A 27984-nucleotide genomic window follows, 5' to 3' on the forward strand; every position below is an offset into this window, starting at 1 on the left:
GATTAGCAGCAGTAAGAATCCCTTTTCCACAACCAAACCACACAACTTCATACATGACAGGATTTATTATCACAGGAGGTGTTGAGAAATATTGGTATTGATATCTGTCCGAGACAAAGGCTCTGTCATCAGACTTGACCACTGGTCGTCAAGCCACACAGTGACACTGTACATGGAGGTCAGCCATTGTTCTGCTGAGCTGTTCAGTCTTCTTCTGATGATTCTTCCTCTGCCTCCTTAAGCCATGTGATGAGCGGGGCAACCTGAAACATGTGACCATGTGATGAGCGGGGCAACCTGAAACATGTGACCATGTGATGAGCGGGGCAACCTGAAACATGTGACCATATGATGAGCGAGGCAATCTGTAATATGTGACCATGTGGTGAGTGGGGCAACCTGGAACATGTGACCATGTCGTGAGCGGGGCAACCTGAAACATGTGATGAGCGGGCCAACCTGAAACATGTGACCATGTGGTGAGTGGGGCAACCTGAAACATGTGATGAGCGGGGCAACCTGAAACATGTGACAATGTGGTGAGTGGGGCAACTTGAAACATGTGATGAGCGGGGCAACCCGAAACATGTGACAATGTTGTGCGTGGGGCAACTTGAAACATATGACAATGTGATGAGCGGGGAAACCTGAAACATGTGACCATGTGGTGAGTGGGACAACCTGAAACATGTGAGCATGTGGTGAGTGGGGCAACCTGAAACATGTGAGCATGTGATGAGCGGGGCAACCTGAAACATGTGAGCATGTGATGAGCAGGGCAACCTGAAACATGTGACCATGTGATGAGCGGGGCAACCTGAAACATGTGACCATGTGATGAGCAGGGCAACCTGAAACATGTGACCATGTGATGAGCAGGGCAACCTGAAACATGTGACCATGTGATGAGCGGGGCAACCTGAAACATGTGACCATGTGATGAGCAGGGCAACCTGAAACGTGACCATGTGGTAAGTGGGGCAACCTGAAACATGTGACCATGTGATGAGCGGGGCAACCTGAAACATGTGGCCATGTGGTGAGTGGGGCAACTTGAAACGTGATGAGCAGGGCAACCTGAAACATATGACCATGTGGTGAGCAGGGCAACCTGAAACATGTGACCATGTGGTGAGCGGGGCAACCTGAAACATGTGACAATGTGGTGAGCGGGCCAACCTGAAACATGTGACCATGTGGTGAGCAGGGCAACCTGAAACATGTGATGAGCGGGCCAACCTGAAACATGTCCCTGAAGGGAGACAAGTGTGGGATGCTAGGGATGTATGTGTTCTGCCCAGAATGCCTGATTTGTCTGATTTACTTTAACACCCTGACCATGTCCCTGCTCTTACCTTCTTCCTGATGTCCTTGTGAGCATCAAGATCAGCGTCAGGTTCGGGGTCAGCAGCGTGCCACTTGATGATGGCCTGTTCGTCTAGGATCTCCTGGTCGTACAGGAAGTGCAAAAGCTTCATCACGGCACACGACACTGCACTGTTAGACTCGCTCAGCTCCTGGTGGCGAGGGAGGAACACATTCAAACTCAAATTGTTATGTTGGACATCTTACCTCACAGTCAGTATTTTATCATCACTTGTTAAAGAATGATTGGCCTGTCGCTGTCTAGTAAAAACCCACACAAATCGGTTGGCTAACCTGTGTGGATATTATTATCTGCTTTTCATTTTGACCCTGTTTCCACTTCAAGTTTAAATGAACAAAGTCAGATGGCAGTCATAAGATAGATTTAATTATCACACACAAATATTCCATCAGAAGTAAGTCTTGTGAACTTGTAATGACTCCGTCACATGTGTCACAAGCGGGGTGTTCGGTTGGACAAGCTTGGTCTTGAGGTGTACAAATGTACAAAACCCATTCAGCTGCTAATATCCTGTACACCCTGCAAGTGACATAATAAAAACATTCCAAGTCATGAAGTATTACAGCTATAAGTTAAACTTATTTTATTTACAAAATGTGGTGATCTGGTGCAGTTGGTACCATATATGACCGCAGATAAGCCGACCCTGTAGATAAGCCGAGGTATTAACTTGACCATTGAAATACGAAAGAAAATGATATGACCCGCAGATAAGCCGAACCAGGAAGTGATAGGCAAAAAACAATGCGAAGTTGGACTGCAAGACATGTGCTGGTACTCGCAGATATTCATTAATAGAAGATGAAAAACGTTGTAATTATATTGAAAAAGTCATTATTATTTCTAATAAAGATTTAACAAACCAGTCATCCACTCTCATAATGTGGGAAGCTGTTTCTCTTGTCTTTTTCAAATCTCATAATGATTGTTATATGTTGCCATCAACAACCAAGCGCCATTTTGTGAATCTGTGTATATAGAATTATGAACCCGTGAGAAAATATATCAGCTACATCGAAGACTCACAGTTTGAATGCAGCACTGTAAGCATGGCGTTTTCGTTTCAAATTCATGATGAGAATGTCAGTCAGTAAAAATATACCAACTTTTATACCCCCCTTTATACCAGGCTAACTGGTTCAAAGACATGTTCCTGAACAGGGTCAGATTGCTGTCATCTCCCAGCATGTGACAACCAGGATAACTGAACTCGTGAGAATTGGAGGACGGATTTGATTGATCAAGTGGATTGCTAACTGCAATAGGATGTTCAATCTCAAACGTAGCTAGTTATAACAGGGCTAGCCTAGGATAACTAAAAGTCTTGGGAGTGTATAGACGAGAATACAAATAAAGTTGTTCATCGATAAAGTCTAGACATCAAAATATTTCTTGTTCTGATGTGGATATTTTAAATATTAATTGGTATAAATAGTGTACATCTTTCACAAACACTCCTTGAGAATCATGTTTAGTTTTGTCTCGTCTCATTCACACTTAATACTATTACTACTACCACTAATAATAATAATAATAATGTGCACTTATAATGAGCTAGCCTCCATGTAGCAGTTCATGCTCAAGGTGCTACATTATTACCCCGGTCAATCGATCAGTGAGCACTCGATTTTCATTCTCAGCTTCCTGGGGAGTATACAACCCAAACTGCCTGTGAGGCGCTAGAAGGTTAAAAGTCACATTACCATCTCATCCTACCGGGTACCCACTCACTGCTGAGTGAACAGAGGCACATTTTGAACAAAGTCACTTGCCTAAGGAGACACCACATGTGGTACATGTGCTTCAGTGTGGGGCAGGACCGAAGCCCTAGAAACTATCGGGAGTCATGCTGCTGAACATGGTCACCCATCCAACTACTCTCCGAGACCGACGTTGCTTAACTTCACCTGATTTGTGACCTGTGCGCTGTGCACAGGACCACATGCCACCACTTTTTTTCATCTGTGTAGTGAGAGCTTCACACTTTGTTCCCCACACTCTAATTTGTAGTGCTCCATAGATATAACAAGCATGATAGGAAGGATTAGGATACTAGAATAAGGGAAATTCATATTTAGATAATTGTATATATTCTACTGTGCAACACTTGCTGGATCTACTTCAATTATTTTCACTGAGAAAACAGGTGACACTCAAAGGGACAAGACTATGATTTCAGTTTTAGTAACCTTATTTCAAAGAGCTCATTGAGATTCCCACTAAAACAACGTTAGTTATGTGCTGCTGTGCCAGGTAGTTCAAGTAAGTGAGTGAGTGAGTTGGGTTTAACGCCACTTTTAACAGTATTCCAGTTACATCACGGCGTGTCAGCTTAATGTGGGAGGAAAGCCCAAAGTGATGCAGGTCTCAGATGTTTACCACTTCAGTGAAACCAACAGGATTTGAACCCACAATCATAGGTTTCTGGCGCGTCCAAGGGAGGCAACTCTGCACAGCATTCGCGGCGCCTTAGCCGACTGGGCCACCCGTGCCCCTAGGTTGTTCAAGACTTACCTCAATAGCTTGTAAACAGTCAAACTGAGCCTCGGCACTTTTGATGTAGTTTTTGATAAGGGCACTGTGTTTTGACAAATACTGAAATGAAATTAAAACAGGTAACAAGAATAGTGAGCGAAAATTGTTTTTATAATCATTCCATCAGCCAGAGTTTTGGTACTGTGACTTTAGCTGCATCAATTGGAATAAAAAAAACCAAATGATGCAGGTTGTAGAATCAGTTTCCCATAAGTCGCCACTTACGACAAACATAGTCGCCTTTTGCGGCAAGCATCTGTTGCTGAAGACCTATTCTACCACGGATCTTCACGGGTCTGCTCTATACCGACTCCGAGCCGACCAGTCCTTGTTTCCTCCCATTAATGCCAAGGGCAAGACAGGGTAACAACAAGTACCATCTTTTAACGTCTTTTGGGATGGCGCTGCCGGGGATCGACTATTGCCTGTTTTATGGTGCTAGCCCACTGAGATGCCATGTTACAGTTTAACATGAATACTCCACTCAGACTCTATACTGACTCTGAGCCGACCAGTCCTTGTTTCATCCCATTAATGCCAAGCGCCAGACAGGGTAACAACAAGTACCAACTTTTAACGTCTTTTGGGATGACGCTGCCGGGGATCGACTATTGCCTGTTTTATGGTGCTAGCCCACTGAGATGCCATGTTACAGTTTAACATGAATACTCCACTCAGACTCTATACTGACTCTGAGCCGACCAGTCCTTGTTTCATCCCAAGCACTAGGCAGGGAAACAACAAGTATCATCTTTTAACGTCTTTTGGTATGACATGGGTGGGGATCGAACCACTGACCTTCTGCTCTCAGGTCTGCTATATCAACTATACAATGGAGGGCTCTTTTAAAGTATATGTGAGTAGGGCCACTGACCGGTCTGAGTATCTTCATCACCTGGGTGACCTCCGCAGCCTTGGTGTCCTGTAGGGGCAGGGACAGCAGTGCCTTCATCACCAGCTGGTGCACTTCATTGATGGCAATGTTGTAGGCATGTCTGAGGTCAAATACATTAGCATTAGATTACCAGGTGAGGTGAAATGGGGTTTAACGTCGCGTCCAAGATTATTGCACTTATATAGCGACGTGCATGTACGTGTGTGTGTTTGTGTGGCTGCTTGTACTAGTCCGGACTGATGCCGATTTATAGTGCTAGCTCACTGAGATACCATGCCGCAGGTTAACATGAATACCCCACTCAGATACAGTATACTGGCTCCGAGCCGACCAGTCCTTGTTTTAGCCCCTTAATGCTGGGCGCCAGACGGGGTAACAACAAGTACCATCTTTTAACGTCTTTTGGTATGACGCGGCCAGGGAGCGAACCCCGCACCTTCTGTTCTCCGGGCGGACGCTCTACCACTAGATTTAGATTACCAAGCAACATCTGCACGGATATAGTTACATGAAAAATTCCAAATCATATTTTGATCAAAGTATCTAAGCACCTAACCTGACCACCCTTAAGTCACCTTGAAGAGTAAGTGAGTGAGTTGGGTTTAACACCAGTTTCACCAGTATTCCAGTTACATCACGGTGTGTCAGGCTGATGTGGGAGGAAAGCCTCAAGTGATGCAGGTCTCAGACGTTTACCACTTTGGTGAAACCCACAAATACGGGTATGGTGCTGACATTGGGTTGAAATGGAATTCGGACCCATGACATAGGTTTCTGGCGTGCCCAAGGGATGCAACTCTGCACAGCAAATTGCGGCACCTTAGATAACTGGGCCACCTGTGCCCCACCTTGGCAGACAAGCATCAGATGCTGGGGGCCAATTCTAACCAGGAGAACCAACAGGGAGGGCTAGTGATGGTGCACGGGCTGAGTTACATCAATGAGGAGTGAGTGAGTGAGTGAGTTGGGTTTAACGCCGCTTTTAACAGTGTCCAGTTATATCACGGCGTGTCAGCTTAATGTGGGAGGAAAGCCCGAAGTGATGCAGGTCTCAGACGTTTACCACTTCGGTGAAACCCACGAGCACGGGTATGGTGCTGACAAACCTAGAAACATAATCGGGGCGAACCGGGATTCGAACCCACAATCATAGGTTTCTGGCGTGCCCAAGGGCCGCAACTCTGCACAGCGAATCGCTGCGCCTTAGACGACTGGGCCACCCCTGGTTGAAGTATGAAGGATGACACAGAGACTGCTTACTTCAGAGAATTAATCTCCAGTATAATGTTATCTGTGATGATATTATCTTCCTTGGCTCGTATCAGGGTGTCGATCACTTCGGAGTAGAAATCTGAAACAAACACAGAACATACACCATGGATGGACGCTAACAAACACGAGCAATACTCATGAATTAAAAAGTACATCGTCTGTTTGATAAGACAAAGTTCGAAAGGATAATTACTATTTCCAAAACTAGGATTTCTCACTTTATTTATCCTGTTTATATTGTAATGTAAGGCCCCTCAAAACAATCTGAACACACAGCTTATTTATATGTTGCCTTTGTTTTTTGACAAACTCATTTGCATGATTCACTACACTGTTTTGTTTATTTGTATGTATGTATGTATGTATGTATGTATGTATGTATGTATGTATGTATGTATGTATGTATGTATGTATGTATGTATGTATGTATGTTGCTTAACACCTCACTCACTTGTTCTTTAACGCCGCACTCAGCAATATTCCAGCTATATGACGGCAGTCTGTAAATAATTGAGCCCGGACCAGACAGTCCAGTGATTGATATCATGAGCATCGAGCAACGCAACTTGGATACGATGACATGCATCAACCAAGTCAGCGAGTCTGACCAACCGATCACGTTAGTCGCCTCTTACAACAAGCATAGTCGCCTTTTACGGCAAGCATGGGTTGCTGAAGACCTATTCTAACTCTTACAAACACTGACCCGAACGGTACGATCATCATATTGTGGAGGAAGAAACTTAGCTGTCCAGTATTAGTATGTTCCTTTTACTGTTAAAACAGCACTCAACACGTCTAGGCATTATAGTCTCCCCAGCCCCCTCAACACAATCAACCTACATTTCCATTTGTCTGAGGGATAGCGCATTTGTAGATGTTCAGCATGTTCAGAAAAAGTACAAAAGCTTAAATCCTCTCTCTTTGGATGGACATTTATATCATTAGAGCACAAGATGTTAATGTTCAGATTATAACCTGATTGATGTTAGTGAGCTGGGTTTAACTCCACTTTGAACAGTTTTTTTCACGGAGTCAGCTTAATGTGGGAGGAAAGCCCAATGTTTACCTCCTTGATGAAACTCGCGAGCACTTGTTTGGTACTGACAAACCTAGAAATATCGGCGCGAACTGGGATTCATACCCCAAGTCACAGGTTCCTGGTCTACCCAAGGGACACCACTCTGGACATCGCATTGTGGTGCCTTAGACAATTCGGCCACCTGTGTCCCCATGATATTTGACACCTCAACATAAGTTTTTTTCAATACTCATTTGCAAGACACTCTTCAAAATCTATATCAAGTTATTAGTATGATCAGTGATGAAAAGTGAAGATGTATCAGACATACTTATCACTTATCTATGATACTATTATGGGTCCATACCAAATTAACCAACATGTAAAAAAACAGAGAAAAAAGTCACATCTTACCCTGCAACTGTTGTCATGGCAATAGTCATCTCTCAAAACAGTGTAACCATGGCAACCACATTCTGACAATCTTATGACATCCTCCATACCAATCTTGACGCAACACACTGTGAGACATCCCCTTGTTCATTCACTTCACAAGACTGAACACACAAACGAGGTCTGAACACATCACCACACTAACAACCAAACAAATTCCAAGAATTGTTCAGCAGAATGACTGTTTCCATGGTGACCGAAAGGAAGCTGAGAATGAGCCCGAGGAAGATGAGAAGAGGAAGGTGACGAAGGAGGAACATCAGCCACAAGAAGCAAACACCGGCGGCACCATGCATCAAGGCTTGAAACAGAACACCAAAAAACGTGACGGACGTGCAATCCTCTCAACAAACGAATATGTTCAAGCTCCAGGGTATGTTGGTCACAACAAGCATGGCATACCCAGGTTATCAATTGTTTCAAGGAGTCTCGTGGACCGATGTCTTTCAATTATGTGCTAATAAATAAACTGCAAGTGCCTCAAAGCATTTGACTGGTGAAGCTAGCAATTTGTTTTGTGTATTAACACAGTATGCACATTCGTATTTAACGAGGCACAATAATTAGTGCTACTATCATCAACAAACAATTATATTATGGTCTATCACAGTTACTAAGAATGTTAAAGTTCTCCTATTAATCTCACTGACACAACTATCAACATGGCGATCATTTGACTACTGGTTCTATCATAATGCTTCTACCATTAACTAATATTTCCATGACCAGAAGTGTTCACTAAAACAGTGTTTAGCAGTGATCACTTTTGGATGCAAATCCACAATATTATCGTGGTACATTTGACAATTCAAATGAATAAAACACCTGGGTTTAATGTCCCATCCAAGATTATTGCACTTATATAGCAATGTGCATGCACACACGTGCGCGTGCGTGCGTGCGTGCGTGCGTGCGTGCGTGCGTGTGTACATGCGTGTGCTTTTACTAGTCCCGACTAATACCGATTTTATGGTGCTAGCCCACTGAAATACCATGCCACAGTTTAACATGAATACCCCACTCTGACATAGTATACCGACTCCGAGACGACCTGTCCTTGTTTTAGCCCCTTTATGCCGATTTCCAGACAGGGTAACAACAAGTACCGTCTTTTAAAGTCTTTTGGTATCAAGTGGCTGAGATCGACTCCTGACCTTCCGCTCTCCGGGCGTACGCTCTACCACTAGACCAGGGAGGCAGTCGGGAGAAGGAAAGTCAGAAGCGATATGCAGGTCTCACTTTGGTGAAAACCACGAGCACGGGTATGGTGCTGACAAACCTGCTGACATGTACACGTATACTTTGTTGTGTAGGATACAATAGATTATCTTTAAAGTCAGCTTCTGGTGTCCCCCGCCGTGATATTGCTGGAATATTGCTAAAAGCGGTGTAAAACCATACTCACTCACTCACTCTAAAGTCAGAAATATTTTAGACAAAGACTTGAATGTGTTAAAAGGGCCTTAAAGTTTGATAAAAAGCCTTTGCCAAACTGCCAAATTAATGGCATTTTCAAGCTTTTGTGAACCCAAAGTCTATTGGTTTCTTTGTGTTACCATACAAACTGAGTACTTGCAATAAATAAATTAAGTGAGAAATCCTTGTTTTTGAAACAGTAAATATCCTTTCCATATTTGTCCTATCAAAGAAATATCATAACACTTTAACGTTACACGGCTAATTCAACAATATTACATTCCAAGCTAACATGTCAAACATGACCTCAGGAAAAAGAAAAAGAAAATTATACAACTTAAAGCAGAAGAAGATATAATATCCAATATCAACTTTCAAAATAATCCTGTTACAAATGCCAATTTGAATTCAAATGTCTTGTCCACATAGTAACCATAGTAACAATGAAATCTATGTTCTTTTCTTCTCCAACTTTTGACAAAGCCACAAGAAACGTTCCATTGATTTTCCCAAGGAGTATTATGCTGATAAATCTAGACCCGTGAAGATCCGGGGTAGAATAGGCCTTCAGCAACCCATGCTTGCCGTAATAGGCAACTATGCTTGTCATAAGAGGCGACTAATGGGATCGCGTGGTCAGGCTCGCTGACTTGGTTGATGCATTGACTCAATTATTTACAGATGCTCGTATATTGCTGAGTTAAACAACAAACAAATAAAACAAACAAACAGACATTGGGGGGGGGAAGAGAAAATCCTGGATCCTGGAGATTTGAACCCACCATCATAGACTTCTGGCATGCCTAAGGGAGGCAAGGCTGCACAGCAAGTCCTGCCTACTTTGACAACTGGCCCTTCCGTGTCCGGGCAAACACTGATTATTATTGTTATCATTATCATTACTATTATTCCAGTGCTATCCTGGCATGTTAGTGACTTGTGACACTGACCCAACATCATGAACATTTACCATTCAGGGACAATCATGAGCAGTGGTGTGGTGTTCACTGTCGACAGAACAAGGATATCATCAGATCCTGACATGACTAAGGGATGCAACTCTCTGAACAGATATTTGTACAGGGCCTCCATTTGTTTTAAGACTACAAGAGTCAGTAATCTTCAATATACAAGCTGATCACTAACATGGAGAAGACAAGACAAGAAGACAACATAGAGTATTATAACAAGGAGAATTTCAAGTCACTTCATGAGAACACATATCGGATGTTAATTGAGTTTGGTGAGGTGAGGTGAGGTGAGGTGAGGTGAGGTGAGGTGAGGTGAGGTGAGGTGAGGTGAGGTGAAATGGGGTTTAATGTCCCATCCAAGATTACTGCACTCATATAGCAACATGCATGCACGCGTGTGTGTGTTTCTGTGGCTGCTTGTGCTTGTCCCAACTTATTCCAATTCTATAATGCTAGCTCGCTGAGATACCATGCCGCAGTTTAACATGAATACCCCACTCAGACACAGTATGCTGACTCCGAGCCGACCATTCCTTTTTTCAGCCCCTTAATGCTGAGCAGCTAGGCAGGGTAACAACAAATACCATTTATCAAACTTGTTTTGGAATGACAAAGCCACCAATCAAACCCCCGACCTTCTGCTCTTCAAGAGGCAGATTGCGCTTGGGGCAGATTTAAGATTTTGGTTTGAACCTGACAAACTATAGCACGAGTATTGACACGTTCAGGTTGTGACATCAGTTCACAAACAGCAGGTACACAACAGTCAACATTCAATTAACAGAGAGTTCAGTGGATCCATGCTGTCTTGTAATCTGACCGCATTGCTGGAAAATGTTGATTGGTAAGACAAACTATAGCACAAGTATTGACACGTTCAGGGTGTGACATCAGTTCACAAACAGCAGGTACACAACAGTCAACATTCAATTAACAGAGAGTTCAGTGGACCCATGCTGTCTTGTAATCTGACCCCATTGTTGGAAAATGTTGATTGGTCAGACGGTAATAAGATCATGTGATGAGTTGAGCCCTGGGTTAGTCAAACTGCTGCTCTGGTCACCAGGAGTTCCAGATAAGTGGGTTCATTCAACTATATATGATTCCCCAAATAAAGACACATTCTGACCATATTACACACCAACCTATTCACAGAATGACCATAGGGAATCTGGAGAAACTACTCGGATATCATCATAAAAAGAAAGGTCTTACTTACTGAAAATCAGTGTCTAACTGCCTCTACCGGAGTCATTTCAGAAGTTTTGGCAATTTTGGAGACAAAAATTGCGAAACAATTTAGCGAGGACACTAGCCTAGCGGGATGAGTTTCCACATCTGTGCTTGTAGACCTCTGCGGTTTGGAACCTTTTCCCCAAATTAAAACAGTTGAATTTGACCAAAATATGTCCGAATTGTTACCTTGTTTCATTTTGTGGCTGTGTGTACATCTGACTGCACTTCGTAACGTTTTGACAAGACTGTTTTGACTGTTGTCACTGTCTGACTGACACATTCCTTACCTTCTGACTTAATATATATTAATGTGCACATTCCAGGAAAACTCGCAATGTTTAGGTAATGTTTTCGAGCACAAAATTGAAGAATGACATTATGCGATAAAGAGATTATCACACTTGTGTGTTTGGGGATGGTAAATATCCTTTATTAGGAATAAACACTATGTATTTAGCTTGCCAAGGTTCACAACATACGTTTATTCCTAATAAACGCTTATGGAATGTTTATTCCATACACATACATATATATTACACACATCATACACACACTTTACACATATATCACACACATTCACCAAGTACACACATCACACTCAATTCGCACACATATCAAGCAAATACAAAACAACCTAACATCAGTCAAATGTAATCTATTGTTTTGTATCAGTTAAAGGGATGCAAAATATGAACGGAAAGAATACAATATCGCATCCTAAACATGATGATACGCATGGTGTACCACAAATAACACATATCAATGATTCACTCACTTCCAGCGTCGTCTGGTATCGGGCTGCCCGAGGGAGAAATGTCGTCCTGGTCCGTGACGTCGCTGTCGATGCTGCTGATGTCGTCGTCCTCCTCCTCAGAGTGGACAGTGAGCCCCCACATGTCCTGGACCAAATCCTCATCCTCATCATCCGAGTCACAGCTTGCTCGGTACACAAATGCTTTGCTCTGACTTCCAAACTCTGTTGTTACATCTAGGGAAACACGATATTTACAATTACATCTCTGTTTTGTATTTTTTTGGTTTAATGCCACACTCAGCAGTATTCCAGCAATATAATGGCAGCCTGTAAATAAATGAGTCCTGACAATCCAATGATTGATATTTCCAGTGATGGATGCCGCTTGGGAACAATGCCACGTGATCAACTTCGTCAACAAACCAGGCCTTCTGTTCCAAATTCGGGTTGCTGGGGAACTGTTCTAATTATCATTGGGATTACATCTTTTATTGAACAATATATAAAGAAATAAGGTCAGATCCCTTTTTCAAATTTGATTATTAACCGTAACCATGGTAACCTCTAGAGATAATAAATTCTGTAGGGCCTGGCAACTTAGTTCGTTGGATCTGAAAGTCAGTTAGCTCACCTGAGTATGGATGTGCCCTGGGGGTGAGGGATAGGTCGTCACCATACAATAAGAACTGGGTTCTTGAAGTCTGACTATCTGCTGTATGATGCAGTGCCGGAGTTGGTGCTATTATTTATTTTCAGATGTTTTAAACACAATCAGTGTGGTGGAGGAGGGGAGATAATTTAGTGAGGAACGTATGAGTCGTACTTCTTTTCAGTCTTATAAAGTGGATGGTCGGCAGCCTACTGGGAATGGGGTTTGCTTGTCATCCCGAAGACTTGGGTCAATTCACAACAATGTGTGAAGTCCATTTCTGGTGTCCCCCACGTGATATTGCTGGAATATTGCTAAAAGCGGCATAAAACCATACTCACTTCCTTACTCCATAGTAGACAAACTAACATATTGGCAAAGTAATCATTATGAAATAATGTGATTGTTTTACATCTAAAACTATTCAAACAAATATTCCATGATACAGAAACAAATAGATTTTGTTCTCAAAAAATGAATGAACACTCTCACACAAAACATTCTTATTCTAATAGGCATACTTTGTAGCATGATACTTGTTCACACTAAAATATAAAGATGGTTTAGTGAAACGGCAGTATGGAAGAAGGAATTGTTTTACTACCAGGCTCCGGGGGAGTTTCCTCTTCATCAGCAAATTCATCCACCTGAGGCTTACTGATCAGCTGACAACCAGCTGGCAGAGTCACGGAGGGTCCGACTTTCACCTGCAGGGCAAACAACAGTACTACAGATTGGTGTTCTGACCAACCAACCTTTGCCCATGCCCGTGCCTAATATAACACATAATCTCTACATAAAAAAACGCAAATTTGATTTTAGATGTATACTTTGTATATTATATAAATAAAATCAACAAATAGTAATCGGTTGTTCAAAATTGGCACGCATCATTTTCATTGACCCATGTTCCATATGGCACACATGGAACAGTAGATTTTCAAGGTGAAGGTCATCTGTTCTCAATATCTTGTATGACCACCATTAGAGTCCAAAACTGACTGGCATCGCTGTCCCATTGAAGCAATCAGATCCAAAAATATGTCCTGGGAACATATATATAAAATTTGATTACTTTTAGAATCAAGTCAGATGTTGGCGCCCTTCAGGATTTTCACTTCAGTATTTTAAGCTAGTGTGTGTTAAAATAAATAAATATCCAACATGACACGGACACCGTGGACATCATAAGTCATAAGTATGGGCCCTCCCATCCTTGGACCACCCCTGGATCGATGACTGCCCCGCCCACTCTAGGACCAGCCTTGGATGGATGGTGCCTGCCCTGCCCCGCCCACTCTAGGACCAGCCTTGGATGGATGGTGCTTGCCCTGCCCTGCACACTCTAGGACCAGCCTTGGATGGATGGTGCTTGCCCTGCCCTGCACACTCTAGGACCAGCCTTGGATGGATGGTGCCTGCCCTGCCCTGCCCACTCTAGGACCAGCCTTGGATGGATGGTGCTTGCCCTGCCCTGCACACTCTAGGACCAGCCTTGGATGGATGGTGCCTGCCCTGCCCTGCCCACTCTAGGACCAGCCTTGGATGGATGGTGCCTGCCCTGCCCCACCCACTCTAGGGCCAGCATTGGATAGATGGTGCCTGCCCTGCCCTGCAAACTCTAGGACCAGCATTGGATGGATGATGACCCACTCTAGGACCACCCCTAGATGGATATGACCATCCCTCCCACCCTTGGACCATCCCTGTATGGATGGTGCCTGCCCTGCCCCGCCCACTCTAGGACCAGCATTGGATGGATAATGACCCACTCTAGGACCACCCCTAGATGGATAGGACCACCCTGCCCACCCTTGGACCATCCCTGGATGGATGGGTGACTGCCTTCCCACTCACCTCCCACGCAAGGACGGCTCCAGGTTGGATTGTAACTTCCTTGTGGACGCTGACATTGCTGCAGAGGAGGGCTGTCTCGATGACACAGTTGTCCTCCACGACCACCCCATCCCACAGGTAGCTGCCAGCTATCTTTACATTCTCACCTGTCAACAAAACATCAGTCCTCACATCTTGTATAACATGATATAGTGACTAAATACTGTGCAAGGTACACCAGCTGCCCAATATAACATATACATACATTTTGATAACATTTAAAAATCAACTATTTTCAATAACCTTTTGTGCTGGCGTGTGTAAAACAAAATATAAATATAAAAAACTAGGGTCAATTCCATTCGTGTCTAGTATGTTTTATACATCAATTAAAATGAAATGCTACCAAATTAATTGTTTTAATTTACTAACTAGGCTTTAATTGCCGAACTAGGCTGGAATTCCTGGGCTCGACCAGAGCGCCACCAGAGGTTATTACGAGTTATGTCCCTTCTAAGCCTCTCCTTTGGACTAATCAGATTCCACCTCTCTACTTTATATCTTTCATCTTCCCGAGGCAAGAGAGTTAACAGACTTTAAAAGTCCAGTTTCCACCCTTGCCGAACTAGGCTGGAATTCCTGGGTTCGATCGTAGCGCCACCAGTGGTTATTACGAGTTATGTCTCTTCTAAACCTCTCCTCTGGACCAATCAGATTCCTACTCTCTGTATCACTGGCATTTGATTCAAACAAATTGGCGCCGGCCAGTCAAGACGATAATCAAGATCTATATTGTGATAAAACGGGTCTTACATCGCAAATTGCATCAAATCACGTGAGCACCTTGTTTAGAATCATGAAAAGATTTGAAAAATGTCTGTTGACAATGAATTAGCGGTGCACATGCTTTGCAAATCCTGCAATCGACCGAAATCAGCACGACAGTTTACGAACCGGATTTCGATTTCGTTGCGCGATTTTGATTGGACTATGCATAGACTCGTTAGTCCAGCCAAAATATAACTCCATAATTCCAGTCTAGTTAGGCAAGGGTTGAAACTGGACTTTTATAGTCAATTAACTCATATGACTCGGGAAAATGTCACATATGGCCACATTGGAAGCAGCGAGCAAACATGGCCGGCATACACACCGATAGCAGCACCGACATCATGGTAGTTCAGATGTTATCACATACTGTATACAGCGAGCGAGCGAGTATGGTTTTACGCCGTTTTTAGCAATATTCCAGCAATATCACGGCAGGGGACACCAGAAATGGGCTTCACACATTGTACCCATGTCGGGAATCGAACCCGGGTCTTCGGCGTGACGAGCGAACACTTCAACCACTAGGCTACCCGACCGCCCCCACACTGTATACAAACAATACTGGTAGTGTTATGTTCATCTAGTGTCACTGACCTATCTGACAGTTTTTTCCTATAACCGAGTTGCTTATGTTTGTATTATTCCCAACTGAAGTCCCGCTTCCAATCACAACGTTCTCGGCCAAGACACAGCCTCTGCAATGAAAACAGCACAGTATAACTTTACAGCTAGCAGAATCCTATCAATGACACAACTTACCACGCTTACACTACACAAAACAACACAGTATAACCTTACAGCCAGCAGAATCCTATCATTGACACAACTTACCATGCTTACACTACACAAAACAACACAGTATAACTTTAAGGTAAGAGGCGACTAACGGGATTGGGTGGTCAGGCTCGCTGATTTGGTTGATGCATGCCATCATATCCAAATTGCATGATTGATGCTCATGATGTCAATCACTGGGTTGTCTGGTCCAGACTCGATTATTTACAGGCCGCTGTCATATGGCTGAAATATTGCTGAGTGCGGCGTTAAACAAACAACAAACAAACAAATCCTACCTGGCTAATGTGATGTCTTTACTGAGATACACATTGTGTCGCCCGTACGACATGACGTCACGGCCCAGGCATGTCATGTAGCCATCAGGCACCAGGGGATACGTCCAGCGATTCATCACGTCAAGGCTGAAACACATGACAGGTGTAGGTTGTGAATAACATTACCTCTGGGAGTCTCGTACCCATTTAGAAGTTGGATGTAACCATGACAAGTATTATCAGGGCTCGATTTAAGGAACTATATTTAACCCAGTCCAGATGCATGTTGACATGAAATGCTAGCAGCACCAGACTAAACCAGCTTGCACCCTGGTCCCCCAATTTATCAAAGTTGAAAAACAGATGCATAAACTAGTTTAAATAAGTACAATCTCAGATCTCTGGTGACTGTGTCATGTGTCAAGAATTACACAAAACACAGCAATTAGTGATGTAGTATGCTAAATAAAGCTTAAGGACATGAAGTTTGTTCAAAGATGGATGTTGTATGGACAAGTAGGGGTTAGTCAGATACAACTTTGAATTTTTTTGGACATGCATTTCGTGCATGTAGACATAAATATGACATTGCATTTTTCAATAATAGGTTGCAGTGGTGCATGTTTTATACAGCTAAATCGAGCTCCGCTTAGGGATAACATCTTCTTTCCAATACAGACAACGTTTCAGGGCATCTTCTTGCCCTTCATCAGGTGACTATAACAACTTCTTTATTTTACCAGTGTGTTACAGACACAACGTTTCAAGAAGTAGCCCTGAAACATTGTGTCTGTATAATAAAGAAGTTGTCACGGCTACTACTGTTTTTTAATGTTTTCAGGCCAGTGTACTACTGTGTAGTCATACTGAAAGTGGATTTTTCCAATTAAACAACTCACCTGACTGCATCATACATCTGCAGGTTGGAAATTCGAGCAGCATACTCATCCCTAACAACAGCCAGGTGAATTGTGTTTCCCAGAATCTGTAACAGAGGTAGAAAACCCTTGAAAATTACATACAGGATGTATACATACATCAATTCAGGAGATACACATGTCCGACAAAAACCTGTATTTCAACTTCAGTCTTCGACTCCATTTTTTCGGTACTTCCATCAGTGATTCTGTGGCATTTCATTTGCTAACCAAGCAATTGTTTTCGTGTTCATGTGTAAAAAAAACCAAAACTTTAGACCTTCTAAATGTCTTGTTTCCTGATTGGTTGATAAGAGACTAGACGGGGCTAGTGTTGCATATTGTGCTGAACAATGTCGCAGATTTCATAGTTTTGTGTGAAAGATTTGTTTGTTTGTTGTTTAACGCAGCAGTCAGGAACATTCCAGCTATATGGAGGTGTACTGAAAATAATTGACTCTTGACCAGACAATCAAGTGATTGACATCATGAGCATTGATCCATGCGAGCCTGACCATCCGGTACCGTTAGTCGCCTCTTATGACAAGCATGGTTGCCTTTAATGACAAGCATGGGATGCTGAACATGCTGAAGTCCTATTCTAACCCGGATCTTCATGTGTGGTGTGGAGGAATAAATATGCAGTCTGAGAATTTTTGATTGTTGACATATCTATTTATTAGAACTTATTTCAGTATGTTTTTGTGTTTATGGAGTACTAAACTAAAAAAAACAGAGAGTCTTGTTTGTAAAGCAGCAGACGACAATATTCCACATACATGAAGGCAGCCTGTCTGGACCAGACAACCAGTGGTTGATATTATGAACATCCTACACGTCACCAATTCAATTCAATTCAGTCTCCTCTTACACCAAGGGGCAATAGGGTAGATATCTTACGAACTTCACACCCAGATCGTACTGATTATCCAACTTGCTTACCTCTTCACTTATGAGAATTCCGCGGACAAAGTCATCCCGAGATTGGTAGTCAAAGTTGTCTGTGTAGAGTTGTGGTACGAGGGGTGTGCAGATGCACACCTGGGAATCTAGCATGTCATACCGCACATCTACGTCCGTGTGCTCCACAAACACACTCTGTCAACAGCAGAAACAAGCATTAAGGCATTCATCTAGGAAAGTACTGAAATGAAGTGTTTATATTAACAATACAGTTGATGTGAGGTGAAATGGGGTTCAGTTATGTTCAAGGTTATTTCACTTATACAGTGACATGAATGCATGTGTTCATGTGTGTTCACATGTGTGTGCACATGTGTGGCTGCTTGTGATAGTCTGCACGATCCCAGGGAGACATCATTCCATGAATACTCCACTCACACACACAATACTAACTCAGCGCCGACCAATCCTTGTTTTATCGCCTAAATTCTGAGCACCTTTCAGGGCAACAACAAGTAACATCATTTTACGTCTTTAGGTATGATGCTGCTGGGGATGGAACCCCCGGCCTTCTGCTCTCCACTAGGTCACAGAAGGGATCAGGGGATGGAACCCCCGGCCTTCTGCTCTCCACTAGGCCACAGAGGGGGTCAGGGGACCGAACCCCCGGCCTTCTGCTCTACACTAGGCCACAGAGGGGGTCAGGAGATCAAACCCTTGGCCTTCTGCTCTCCACTAGGCCACAGAGGGGGTCAGGGGATCGAACCCCCGGCCTTCTGCTCTCCACTAGGCCACAGAGGGGGTCAGGGGATCGAACCCTTGGCCTTCTGCTCTCCACTAGGTCACGGAGGGGGTCAGGGGATCAAACCCCCGGCCTTCTGCTCTCCACTAGGCCACAGAGGGGGTCAGGGGATCAAACCCCCTACCTTCTGCTCTACACTAGGCCACAGAGGGGGTCAGGGGATCAAACCCCCGGCTTTCTGCTCTCCACTAGGCCACGGAGGGGGTCAGGGGATCAAACCCTTGGCCTTCTGCTCTCCACTAGGTCACAGAGGGGGTCAGGGGATCAAACCCTTGGCCTTCTGCTCTACACTAGGCCACGGAGGGGGTCAGGGGATCAAACCCCCGGCTTTCTGCTCTCCACTAGGCCACGGAGGGAGTCAGGGGATGGAACCCCCGGCTTTCTGCTCTCCACTAGGCCACAGAGGGGGTCAGGAGATCAAACCCCCGGCTTTCTGCTCTCCACTAGGCCACAGAGGGGGTCAGGAGATCAAACCCCCGGCTTTCTGCTCTCCACTAGGCCACAGAGGGGGTCAGGAGATCAAACCCCCGGCTTTCTGCTCTCCACTAGGCCACGGAGGGGGTCAGGAGATCAAACCCCCGGCTTTCTGCTCTCCACTAGGCCACAGAGGGGGTCAGGGGATGGAACCCCCTACCTTCTGCTCTCCACTAGGTCACGGAGGGGGTCAGGGGATGGAACCCCCTACCTTCTGCTCTCCACTAGGTCACGGAGGGAGTCAGGGGATGGAACCCCCTACCTTCTGCTCTCCACTAGGTCACGGAGGGGGTCAGGGGATGGAACCCCCTACCTTCTGCTCTCCACTAGGCCACGGAGGGAGTCAGGGGATGGAACCCCCTACCTTCTGCTCTCCACTAGGCCACGGAGGGGGTCAGGGGATGGAACCCCCTACCTTCTGCTCTCCACTAGGCCACGGAGGGGGTCAGGGGATGGAACCCCCTACCTTCTGCTCTCCACTAGGCCACGGAGGGAGTCAGGGGATGGAACCCCCTACCTTCTGCTCTCCACTAGGCCACGGAGGGGGTCAGGGGATGGAACCCCCTACCTTCTGCTCTCCACTAGGCCACGGAGGGGGTCAGGGGATGGAACCCCCTACCTTCTGCTCTCCACTAGGCCACGGAGGGGGTCAGGGGATGGAACCCCCTACCTTCTGCTCTCCACTAGGCCACGGAGGGGGTCAGGGGATGGAACCCCCTACCTTCTGCTCTCCACTAGGCCACGGAGGGAGTCAGGGGATGGAACCCCCTACCTTCTGCTCTCCACTAGGCCACGGAGGGGGTCAGGGGATGGAACCCCCTACCTTCTGCTCTCCACTAGGCCACGGAGGGAGTCAGGGGATGGAACCCCCTACCTTCTGCTCTCCACTAGGCCACGGAGGGGGTCAGGGGATGGAACCCCCGGCTTTCTGCTCTCCACTAGGTCACGGAGGGGGTCAGGGGATGGAACCCCCTACCTTCTGCTCTCCACTAGGTCACGGAGGGAGTCAGGGGATGGAACCCCCGGCTTTCTGCTCTCCACTAGGCCACGGAGGGGGTCAGGGGATGGAACCCCCGGCTTTCTGCTCTCCACTAGGCCACGGAGGGGGTCAGGGGATGGAACCCCCGGCTTTCTGCTCTCCACTAGGCCACGGAGGGAGTCAGGGGATGGAACCCCCGGCTTTCTGCTCTCCACTAGGCCACGGAGGGGGTCAGGGGATGGAACCCCCTACCTTCTGCTCTCCACTAGGCCACGGAGGGGGTCAGGGGATGGAACCCCCGGCTTTCTGCTCTCCACTAGGCCACGGAGGGGGTCAGGAGATCAAACCCCCGGCTTTCTGCTCTCCACTAGGCCACAGAGGGGGTCAGGGGATGGAACCCCCTACCTTCTGCTCTCCACTAGGTCACAGAGGGGGTCAGGGGATGGAACCCCCTACCTTCTGCTCTCCACTAGGTCACGGAGGGGGTCAGGGGATGGAACCCCCTACCTTCTGCTCTCCACTAGGCCACGGAGGGAGTCAGGGGATGGAACCCCCTACCTTCTGCTCTCCACTAGGCCACGGAGGGGGTCAGGAGATCAAACCCCCGGCTTTCTGCTCTCCACTAGGCCACAGAGGGGGTCAGGGGATGGAACCCCCGGCTTTCTGCTCTCCACTAGGCCACGGAGGGGGTCAGGGGATGGAACCCCCTACCTTCTGCTCTCCACTAGGTCACGGAGGGGGTCAGGGGATGGAACCCCCTACCTTCTGCTCTCCACTAGGTCACGGAGGGGGTCAGGGGATGGAACCCCCTACCTTCTGCTCTCCACTAGGCCACGGAGGGAGTCAGGGGATGGAACCCCCTACCTTCTGCTCTCCACTAGGCCACGGAGGGAGTCAGGGGATGGAACCCCCTACCTTCTGCTCTCCACTAGGCCACGGAGGGAGTCAGGGGATGGAACCCCCTACCTTCTGCTCTCCACTAGGCCACGGAGGGAGTCAGGGGATGGAACCCCCTACCTTCTGCTCTCCACTAGGCCACAGAGGGGGTCAGGGGATGGAACCCCCTACCTTCTGCTCTCCACTAGGCCACGGAGGGAGTCAGGGGATGGAACCCCCTACCTTCTGCTCTCCACTAGGCCACAGAGGGGGTCAGGGGATGGAACCCCCTACCTTCTGCTCTCCACTAGGCCACAGAGGGAGTCAGGGGATGGAACCCCCTACCTTCTGCTCTCCACTAGGCCACGGAGGGGGTCAGGGGATGGAACCCCCTACCTTCTGCTCTCCACTAGGCCACGGAGGGAGTCAGGGGATGGAACCCCCTACCTTCTGCTCTCCACTAGGCCACAGAGGGGGTCAGGAGATCAAACCCCCGGCTTTCTGCTCTCCACTAGGCCACAGAGGGGGTCAGGGGATGGAACCCCCTACCTTCTGCTCTCCACTAGGTCACGGAGGGGGTCAGGGGATGGAACCCCCTACCTTCTGCTCTCCACTAGGCCACGGAGGGGGTCAGGGGATGGAACCCCCTACCTTCTGCTCTCCACTAGGCCACGGAGGGAGTCAGGGGATGGAACCCCCTACCTTCTGCTCTCCACTAGGCCACGGAGGGGGTCAGGGGATGGAACCCCCTACCTTCTGCTCTCCACTAGGCCACGGAGGGAGTCAGGGGATGGAACCCCCTACCTTCTGCTCTCCACTAGGCCACAGAGGGGGTCAGGAGATCAAACCCCCGGCTTTCTGCTCTCCACTAGGCCACAGAGGGGGTCGGGGATGGAACCCCCTACCTTCTGCTCTCCACTAGGTCACGGAGGGGGTCAGGGGATGGAACCCCCTACCTTCTGCTCTCCACTAGGCCACGGAGGGGGTCAGGGGATGGAACCCCCTACCTTCTGCTCTCCACTAGGCCACGGAGGGGGTCAGGGGATGGAACCCCCTACCTTCTGCTCTCCACTAGGCCACGGAGGGAGTCAGGGGATGGAACCCCCTACCTTCTGCTCTCCACTAGGCCACGGAGGGGGTCAGGGGATGGAACCCCCTACCTTCTGCTCTCCACTAGGCCACGGAGGGGGTCAGGGGATGGAACCCCCTACCTTCTGCTCTCCACTAGGCCACGGAGGGGGTCAGGGGATGGAACCCCCTACCTTCTGCTCTCCACTAGGCCACGGAGGGGGTCAGGGGATGGAACCCCCTACCTTCTGCTCTCCACTAGGCCACGGAGGGGGTCAGGGGATGGAACCCCCTACCTTCTGCTCTCCACTAGGCCACGGAGGGAGTCAGGGGATGGAACCCCCTACCTTCTGCTCTCCACTAGGCCACGGAGGGGGTCAGGGGATGGAACCCCCGGCTTTCTGCTCTCCACTAGGCCACGGAGGGGGTCAGGGGATGGAACCCCCGGCTTTCTGCTCTCCACTAGGCCACGGAGGGGGTCAGGGGATGGAACCCCCTACCTTCTGCTCTCCACTAGGTCACGGAGGGGGTCAGGGGATGGAACCCCCTACCTTCTGCTCTCCACTAGGCCACGGAGGGGGTCAGGGGATGGAACCCCCTACCTTCTGCTCTCCACTAGGTCACGGAGGGGGTCAGGGGATGGAACCCCCTACCTTCTGCTCTCCACTAGGCCACAGAGGGGGTCAGGGGATGGAACCCCCGGCTTTCTGCTCTCCACTAGGCCACGGAGGGAGTCAGGGGATGGAACCCCCTACCTTCTGCTCTCCACTAGGCCACGGAGGGGGTCAGGGGATGGAACCCCCTACCTTCTGCTCTCCACTAGGCCACGGAGGGAGTCAGGGGATGGAACCCCCTACCTTCTGCTCTCCACTAGGCCACGGAGGGGGTCAGGGGATGGAACCCCCGGCTTTCTGCTCTCCACTAGGCCACGGAGGGGGTCAGGGGATGGAACCCCCTACCTTCTGCTCTCCACTAGGCCACGGAGGGGGTCAGGGGATGGAACCCCCGGCTTTCTGCTCTCCACTAGGCCACGGAGGGAGTCAGGGGATGGAACCCCCTACCTTCTGCTCTCCACTAGGCCACGGAGGGGGTCAGGGGATGGAACCCCCTACCTTCTGCTCTCCACTAGGCCACAGAGGGGGTCAGGGGATGGAACCCCCTACCTTCTGCTCTCCACTAGGTCACGGAGGGAGTCAGGGGATGGAACCCCCTACCTTCTGCTCTCCACTAGGCCACGGAGGGGGTCAGGGGATGGAACCCCCTACCTTCTGCTCTCCACTAGGCCACGGAGGGGGTCAGGGGATGGAACCCCCGGCTTTCTGCTCTCCACTAGGCCACGGAGGGGGTCAGGGGATGGAACCCCCTACCTTCTGCTCTCCACTAGGCCACGGAGGGGGTCAGGGGATGGAACCCCCGGCTTTCTGCTCTCCACTAGGCCACGGAGGGAGTCAGGGGATGGAACCCCCTACCTTCTGCTCTCCACTAGGCCACGGAGGGGGTCAGGGGATGGAACCCCCTACCTTCTGCTCTCCACTAGGCCACGGAGGGGGTCAGGGGATGGAACCCCCGGCTTTCTGCTCTCCACTAGGCCACGGAGGGGGTCAGGGGATGGAACCCCCGGCCTTCTGCTCTCCACTAGGCCACGGAGGGGGTCAGGGGATGGAACCCCCGGCCTTCTGCTCTTTTATTACAGACTAGTTGACATCATCAAACCAACAGATGAACCTTCTGCTCTCTGGCAGATGCTTCTAGCCACTGGACCTTGGAGGCGGGCAGGGTATCGAACCACCAACCTTCTGTTCTTTTATTACAGACTAGTTGACATCATCAAACAAACAAATGAACCTTCTGCTCTCTGGGCAGACACTCCAGCCACTAGACCTTGGAAGGGGTTGTCAGGTAGCCTGGTGGTTAAAGCATTCGCTCGTCACGCCGAAGACCAGGGTTCAATTCCCTACATGGGTACAATGTGTGAATCCCATTTCTGGTGTCCCGCACCGTGATATTGCTGGAATATTGCTAAAAGTGGCGTAAAACCATACTCGATCACTCACAAGACCTTGGAGGTGGGTAGGGGATTGAACCACAGACCTTCCGCTCTTTTACTACAGACTAGTTAACATCATCAAACCAACAAATGAATAAAACATCATGTATATAAAACTTAATAACATAGTAGCAACCTATTAGCTACAAAACAATAAGCTAAATGATCTTCACAACTTACCACTGGTATATGGAACTTGTTTTGTTGGTACGCCTTTTGATAATGCAGAACCCTGTTAGTGTCACTTTCCACTGCAACAAGGATTTCATCCTCGCTACAGCGTGTACGGTGTCCCGGCGGGGCCTTCTTGCACACCAGTGTCATCACACTCGACTTGTCCTTTTCCCGTCGTTTCCTGGAGCAGAGGCACAAACTGTCAATACTTGAAACTACATCACCTTCAGAAACCCCATGCATGGATCTAACCATGTTGAAGTATTAACTGTAAGGGATGGGACAGTGGGAAGAGTCCAAAGTTACTACCAGGGTACCCGACCCCATATCAGCATGTATCAGGGGTGAAACGATACATCAGTGTACCGGTGCATTTTGCGTTTTCATGTGACGATACAATACGGACCCGTGAAGATTCCGGGGTAGAATAGGTCTTCAGCAACCCATACTTGCCATAAAAGGTGACTATGCTTGTCGTAAAAGGCGACTTACGGGATCGGGTGGTCAGGCTCACTGACTTGGTTGATACATGTCATCGATCCCAATTGCGTGGATTGATGCTCATCATGTCAATCACTGGATTGTCTTGTCGAGACTCGATTATTTACAGACTGCCGTCATCATGGTCATATAGCTGGAATATTGCTGAGTGCGGCGTTAAACAACAAACAAAAAACAAACAACATATACACAATACGTTTTTTTCTGTATTGATACAAGACGATACACTTGCTAAAATAAATTACTTACAGCTCACTTACAACCTAACCTAAACATATGCTAAAAGAATATTAAAGCAGTGATCGGAAGAAATTCTATCTGAAACTATTTATTGTACCAGGAATAATATATTCTATTGTTTTGTTATTTTAGTTGCGTTTTTTTATTATATAGATTAAGTTATAAACAATCATAAGTATAGCACTTTGGTATATGAGCGGTTATTATTTATGTATGGAACAGTTGGATAAGTCACTATTTGAGATCAACCATTCAGTGGTGGCAACCTGAAGGCTTTCCACAATATTTGCTATTTTGATCGCAAATACACTGGTCAGGTGAGCTACAAATGCTGTTATGTAATGCAGCAGTATTACTAAAGTATAAGATTTACTACTTTGGTGACACCTACAATCATAGAGCTGACAGACCAAGAATCTAATCAGGGGGCGAATAAGGGATTCACAACCTTGGATCCTGACATGGCAAAGGGATGCAACTCTACACATCAAGTTATGGTTTCTTAGATTGCTCGTCCTTGTTTGTTAGTTTATTTGTTGTTTAACACCGCACTAAGCAATATTCTAACTATATGACGCCAGTATGTAAATAATCGAGTTTGGACCAGACAATCCCGTGACTGACATCATGAGCATCGCAATTGGGATACGATGACATGCATCAACCACGGCTGACATCCCGATCCCGTTAGTTGCCTCTTACGACAAACATAATTGACTTTTACGGCAAGTATGGGTTGCTGAAGACCTATTCTACCCCGGATCTTCGCGGGGCGCTCGTCCATGTTACCATTGCACATGTGACTAAAGTTTACGTGACAACCAAAATGAAACCAGATTAGAAGCATTTTCATGCATCGTGAATAGATTAGAAGCATTTTCATGCATTGTGAATAGACACATCTTTACAATAGAACTGTACACATTGTCAAGCTAGGGCTAGTAAGACACTTACTTGTGCTCTTCTAGTATTTTCTTCAGGTTGATGTTAGCAATGATGTCTCCTGAAACGAGGATGAAGTCACTCCTGACAAGAGACTTGCTGTCGATCTCTCGAAGAGCGTCGCCCACTGACATGCATCCATCAGACAGTATTGGGCTGACCTGCATAGGCGAGCTACTATCATTCCATTTGGAATTCCTGAAAGTAAAAAACATGGGGAGTATGATGACCACTGATATAATGAAAAGTTTATGTTGGTGAGGTGAAATGGTGTTTAACATCGTCTCCAAGAATATTGCACTGACAGAGTGATGTGTCTATGTCTGACTGCTTGTACTCGTCCGAACTTTATCCCGGTTTTATAGCCGTATGTACGGAGTTTACAGTTTAACAAGGATACCCCACACAGACACAGTATACTGACTCCGAGACGACCAGTCTTTGTTTTATCCCCTTAATGTTGAACGCCAGGCATGGTAACAACAAGTACAATCTTTTAACATCTTTTTGTGTGATGCTGCAAGGTGTCAAACCCCAAACCTTCCTCTCTCAAGAGGCTCTATCGACGGTGGTGGTCTGTTCCTATGGGGGACAGTAAAGTGATGACTTACTTGATGTGTGTCCTGATCTGGTCAGCCAGATGGCAGCAGAACACGAAAACCTCCTGGACCCCTGCTGCGTACAGGAACTCCAGTGTGTAGTCCAGCAGCGGAACATTCACCAGCGGTAGCAGCGTCTGATAGATAGACAAGAGTATACACATGACATAACGGCTGGCTATCGATATACATCATAGAGATTGATAATCGTTAACAAAATATTGATCAATTATCGATAAATATGGGTGAAGTAACTTTGAGCAAATATGCAAAAAAGGTCGAAAGAAATCAACTTATTTCACATCACCGGTGAGTTGTGATACATTTATCATGTTTATGCACAGATTACTTTGTGGACATTTAAGATATAACAAAAACAATTGCTTTCCGTCATCGGCATTTAACATGATTGAAAATATCAAGTCTTTCTTGGTAAATTTAAACTTTATTTCTTCACAATATTATTTCACAACAATTATCTCAGTAGCCTTGATGAGTTTCAAGCTGGCCATGCGACCTCAATCCTCCACATACAGCGGAGGGTATCTGTAGAATTGGGACTTATCGTGCTTATTGAGGTCCATATGGTCCGAAAATAATCTAAATTCACAATCACATTGATTCAAGTCAAACAACTACAATAAAACACACTGCGTCGGCTAAACTGATTCGCACAATCCCCGTTCTTTGTTTGAAAAGGTCCGGACGATGAAACAGGCAGTATTTTCAATGTTGTGCTAAGGTAAGAGTGCTAGTACCAGTGATAGTCACAGCCTATCTCGATCTGATTTGACAAAATTTGTGACTTGGGAAGGCGGTAAACCTTTCTGCTCATCATGTCGTTTACGGAAAAATCTGTTTTGAGTTACCCGTGGACGTCTTTCTGTTACGGGACCAAATCGAACATTGAAACTGTCAGCGATTACTACAGCTTGTAAGATATCTTCTTGTTTCAAGTCCTCACGTTGGCTTGTTTTCCCCTTTGGAGCCATCTTGTTTCATCAGAATACGAGTCCATTACTGAGGGGTTACACTCTTTTGGAGTTTTAGGACACAATTTATTTCTTGATATTTCATATCAAAATATAAAGCCGCGAAACTTATGATGGTACATTTATCAAATGCAAAATTCATATTCCCTTAAGCATATGATA

General features: G+C 46.6%; 1 protein-coding gene across 2 annotated transcripts; it reads right to left on the minus strand.

Annotated features, from left to right (window-relative positions):
- Window positions 1-50: 50 nt before the first annotated feature.
- On the minus strand, window positions 51-27973 carry LOC124133714 (translation initiation factor eIF-2B subunit epsilon-like). Of its 2 annotated transcripts, XM_048387609.1 has the most exons (16): window positions 27700-27953; window positions 26843-26967; window positions 26244-26429; window positions 24555-24729; window positions 18168-18323; window positions 17208-17293; window positions 16330-16455; window positions 15851-15951; window positions 14447-14592; window positions 13194-13296; window positions 11962-12174; window positions 6078-6168; window positions 4797-4917; window positions 3902-3982; window positions 1356-1517; window positions 51-263 (listed from the first exon to the last, which is right to left on the minus strand). In XM_048387609.1, exons 1-16 carry the CDS (start codon window positions 27820-27822, stop codon window positions 204-206), a joined length of 2055 nt encoding a protein of 684 aa, XP_048243566.1. In that variant the 5' UTR covers window positions 27823-27953; the 3' UTR covers window positions 51-203. The 2 variants fall into 2 exon arrangements, 1 of the variants encoding a protein (XP_048243566.1); XR_006860979.2 differs by lacking the exons at window positions 51-263; window positions 1356-1517; window positions 3902-3982; window positions 4797-4917 and adding an exon at window positions 7525-7864 and having other exon boundaries at window positions 6120-6168; window positions 27700-27973.
- Between the last annotated feature and the right edge of the window lie 11 nt (window positions 27974-27984).

The sequence above is a fragment of the Haliotis rufescens genome, unplaced genomic scaffold (assembly GCF_023055435.1).
Source record: "Haliotis rufescens isolate VD_foot unplaced genomic scaffold, xgHalRufe1.0.p SCAF_7, whole genome shotgun sequence".
Taxonomy (NCBI): domain Eukaryota; kingdom Metazoa; phylum Mollusca; class Gastropoda; order Lepetellida; family Haliotidae; genus Haliotis; species Haliotis rufescens.

Bases quoted from the DNA above. Each gene is read 5' to 3' on its own strand.
- LOC124133714 (XM_048387609.1), bottom strand. From the start codon at position 27,822: ATGGCTCCAAAGGGGAAAACAAGCCAACGTGAGGACTTGAAACAAGAA. The intron at 26,430-26,842 runs GTAAGTCATCAC...TTTTACTTTCAG, and splicing joins CAGATCAGGACACACATCAA to GAATTCCAAATGGAATGATA. The intron at 17,294-18,167 runs GTAAGCAAGTTG...CCTCTGTTACAG, and splicing joins GAATTCTCATAAGTGAAGAG to ATTCTGGGAAACACAATTCA.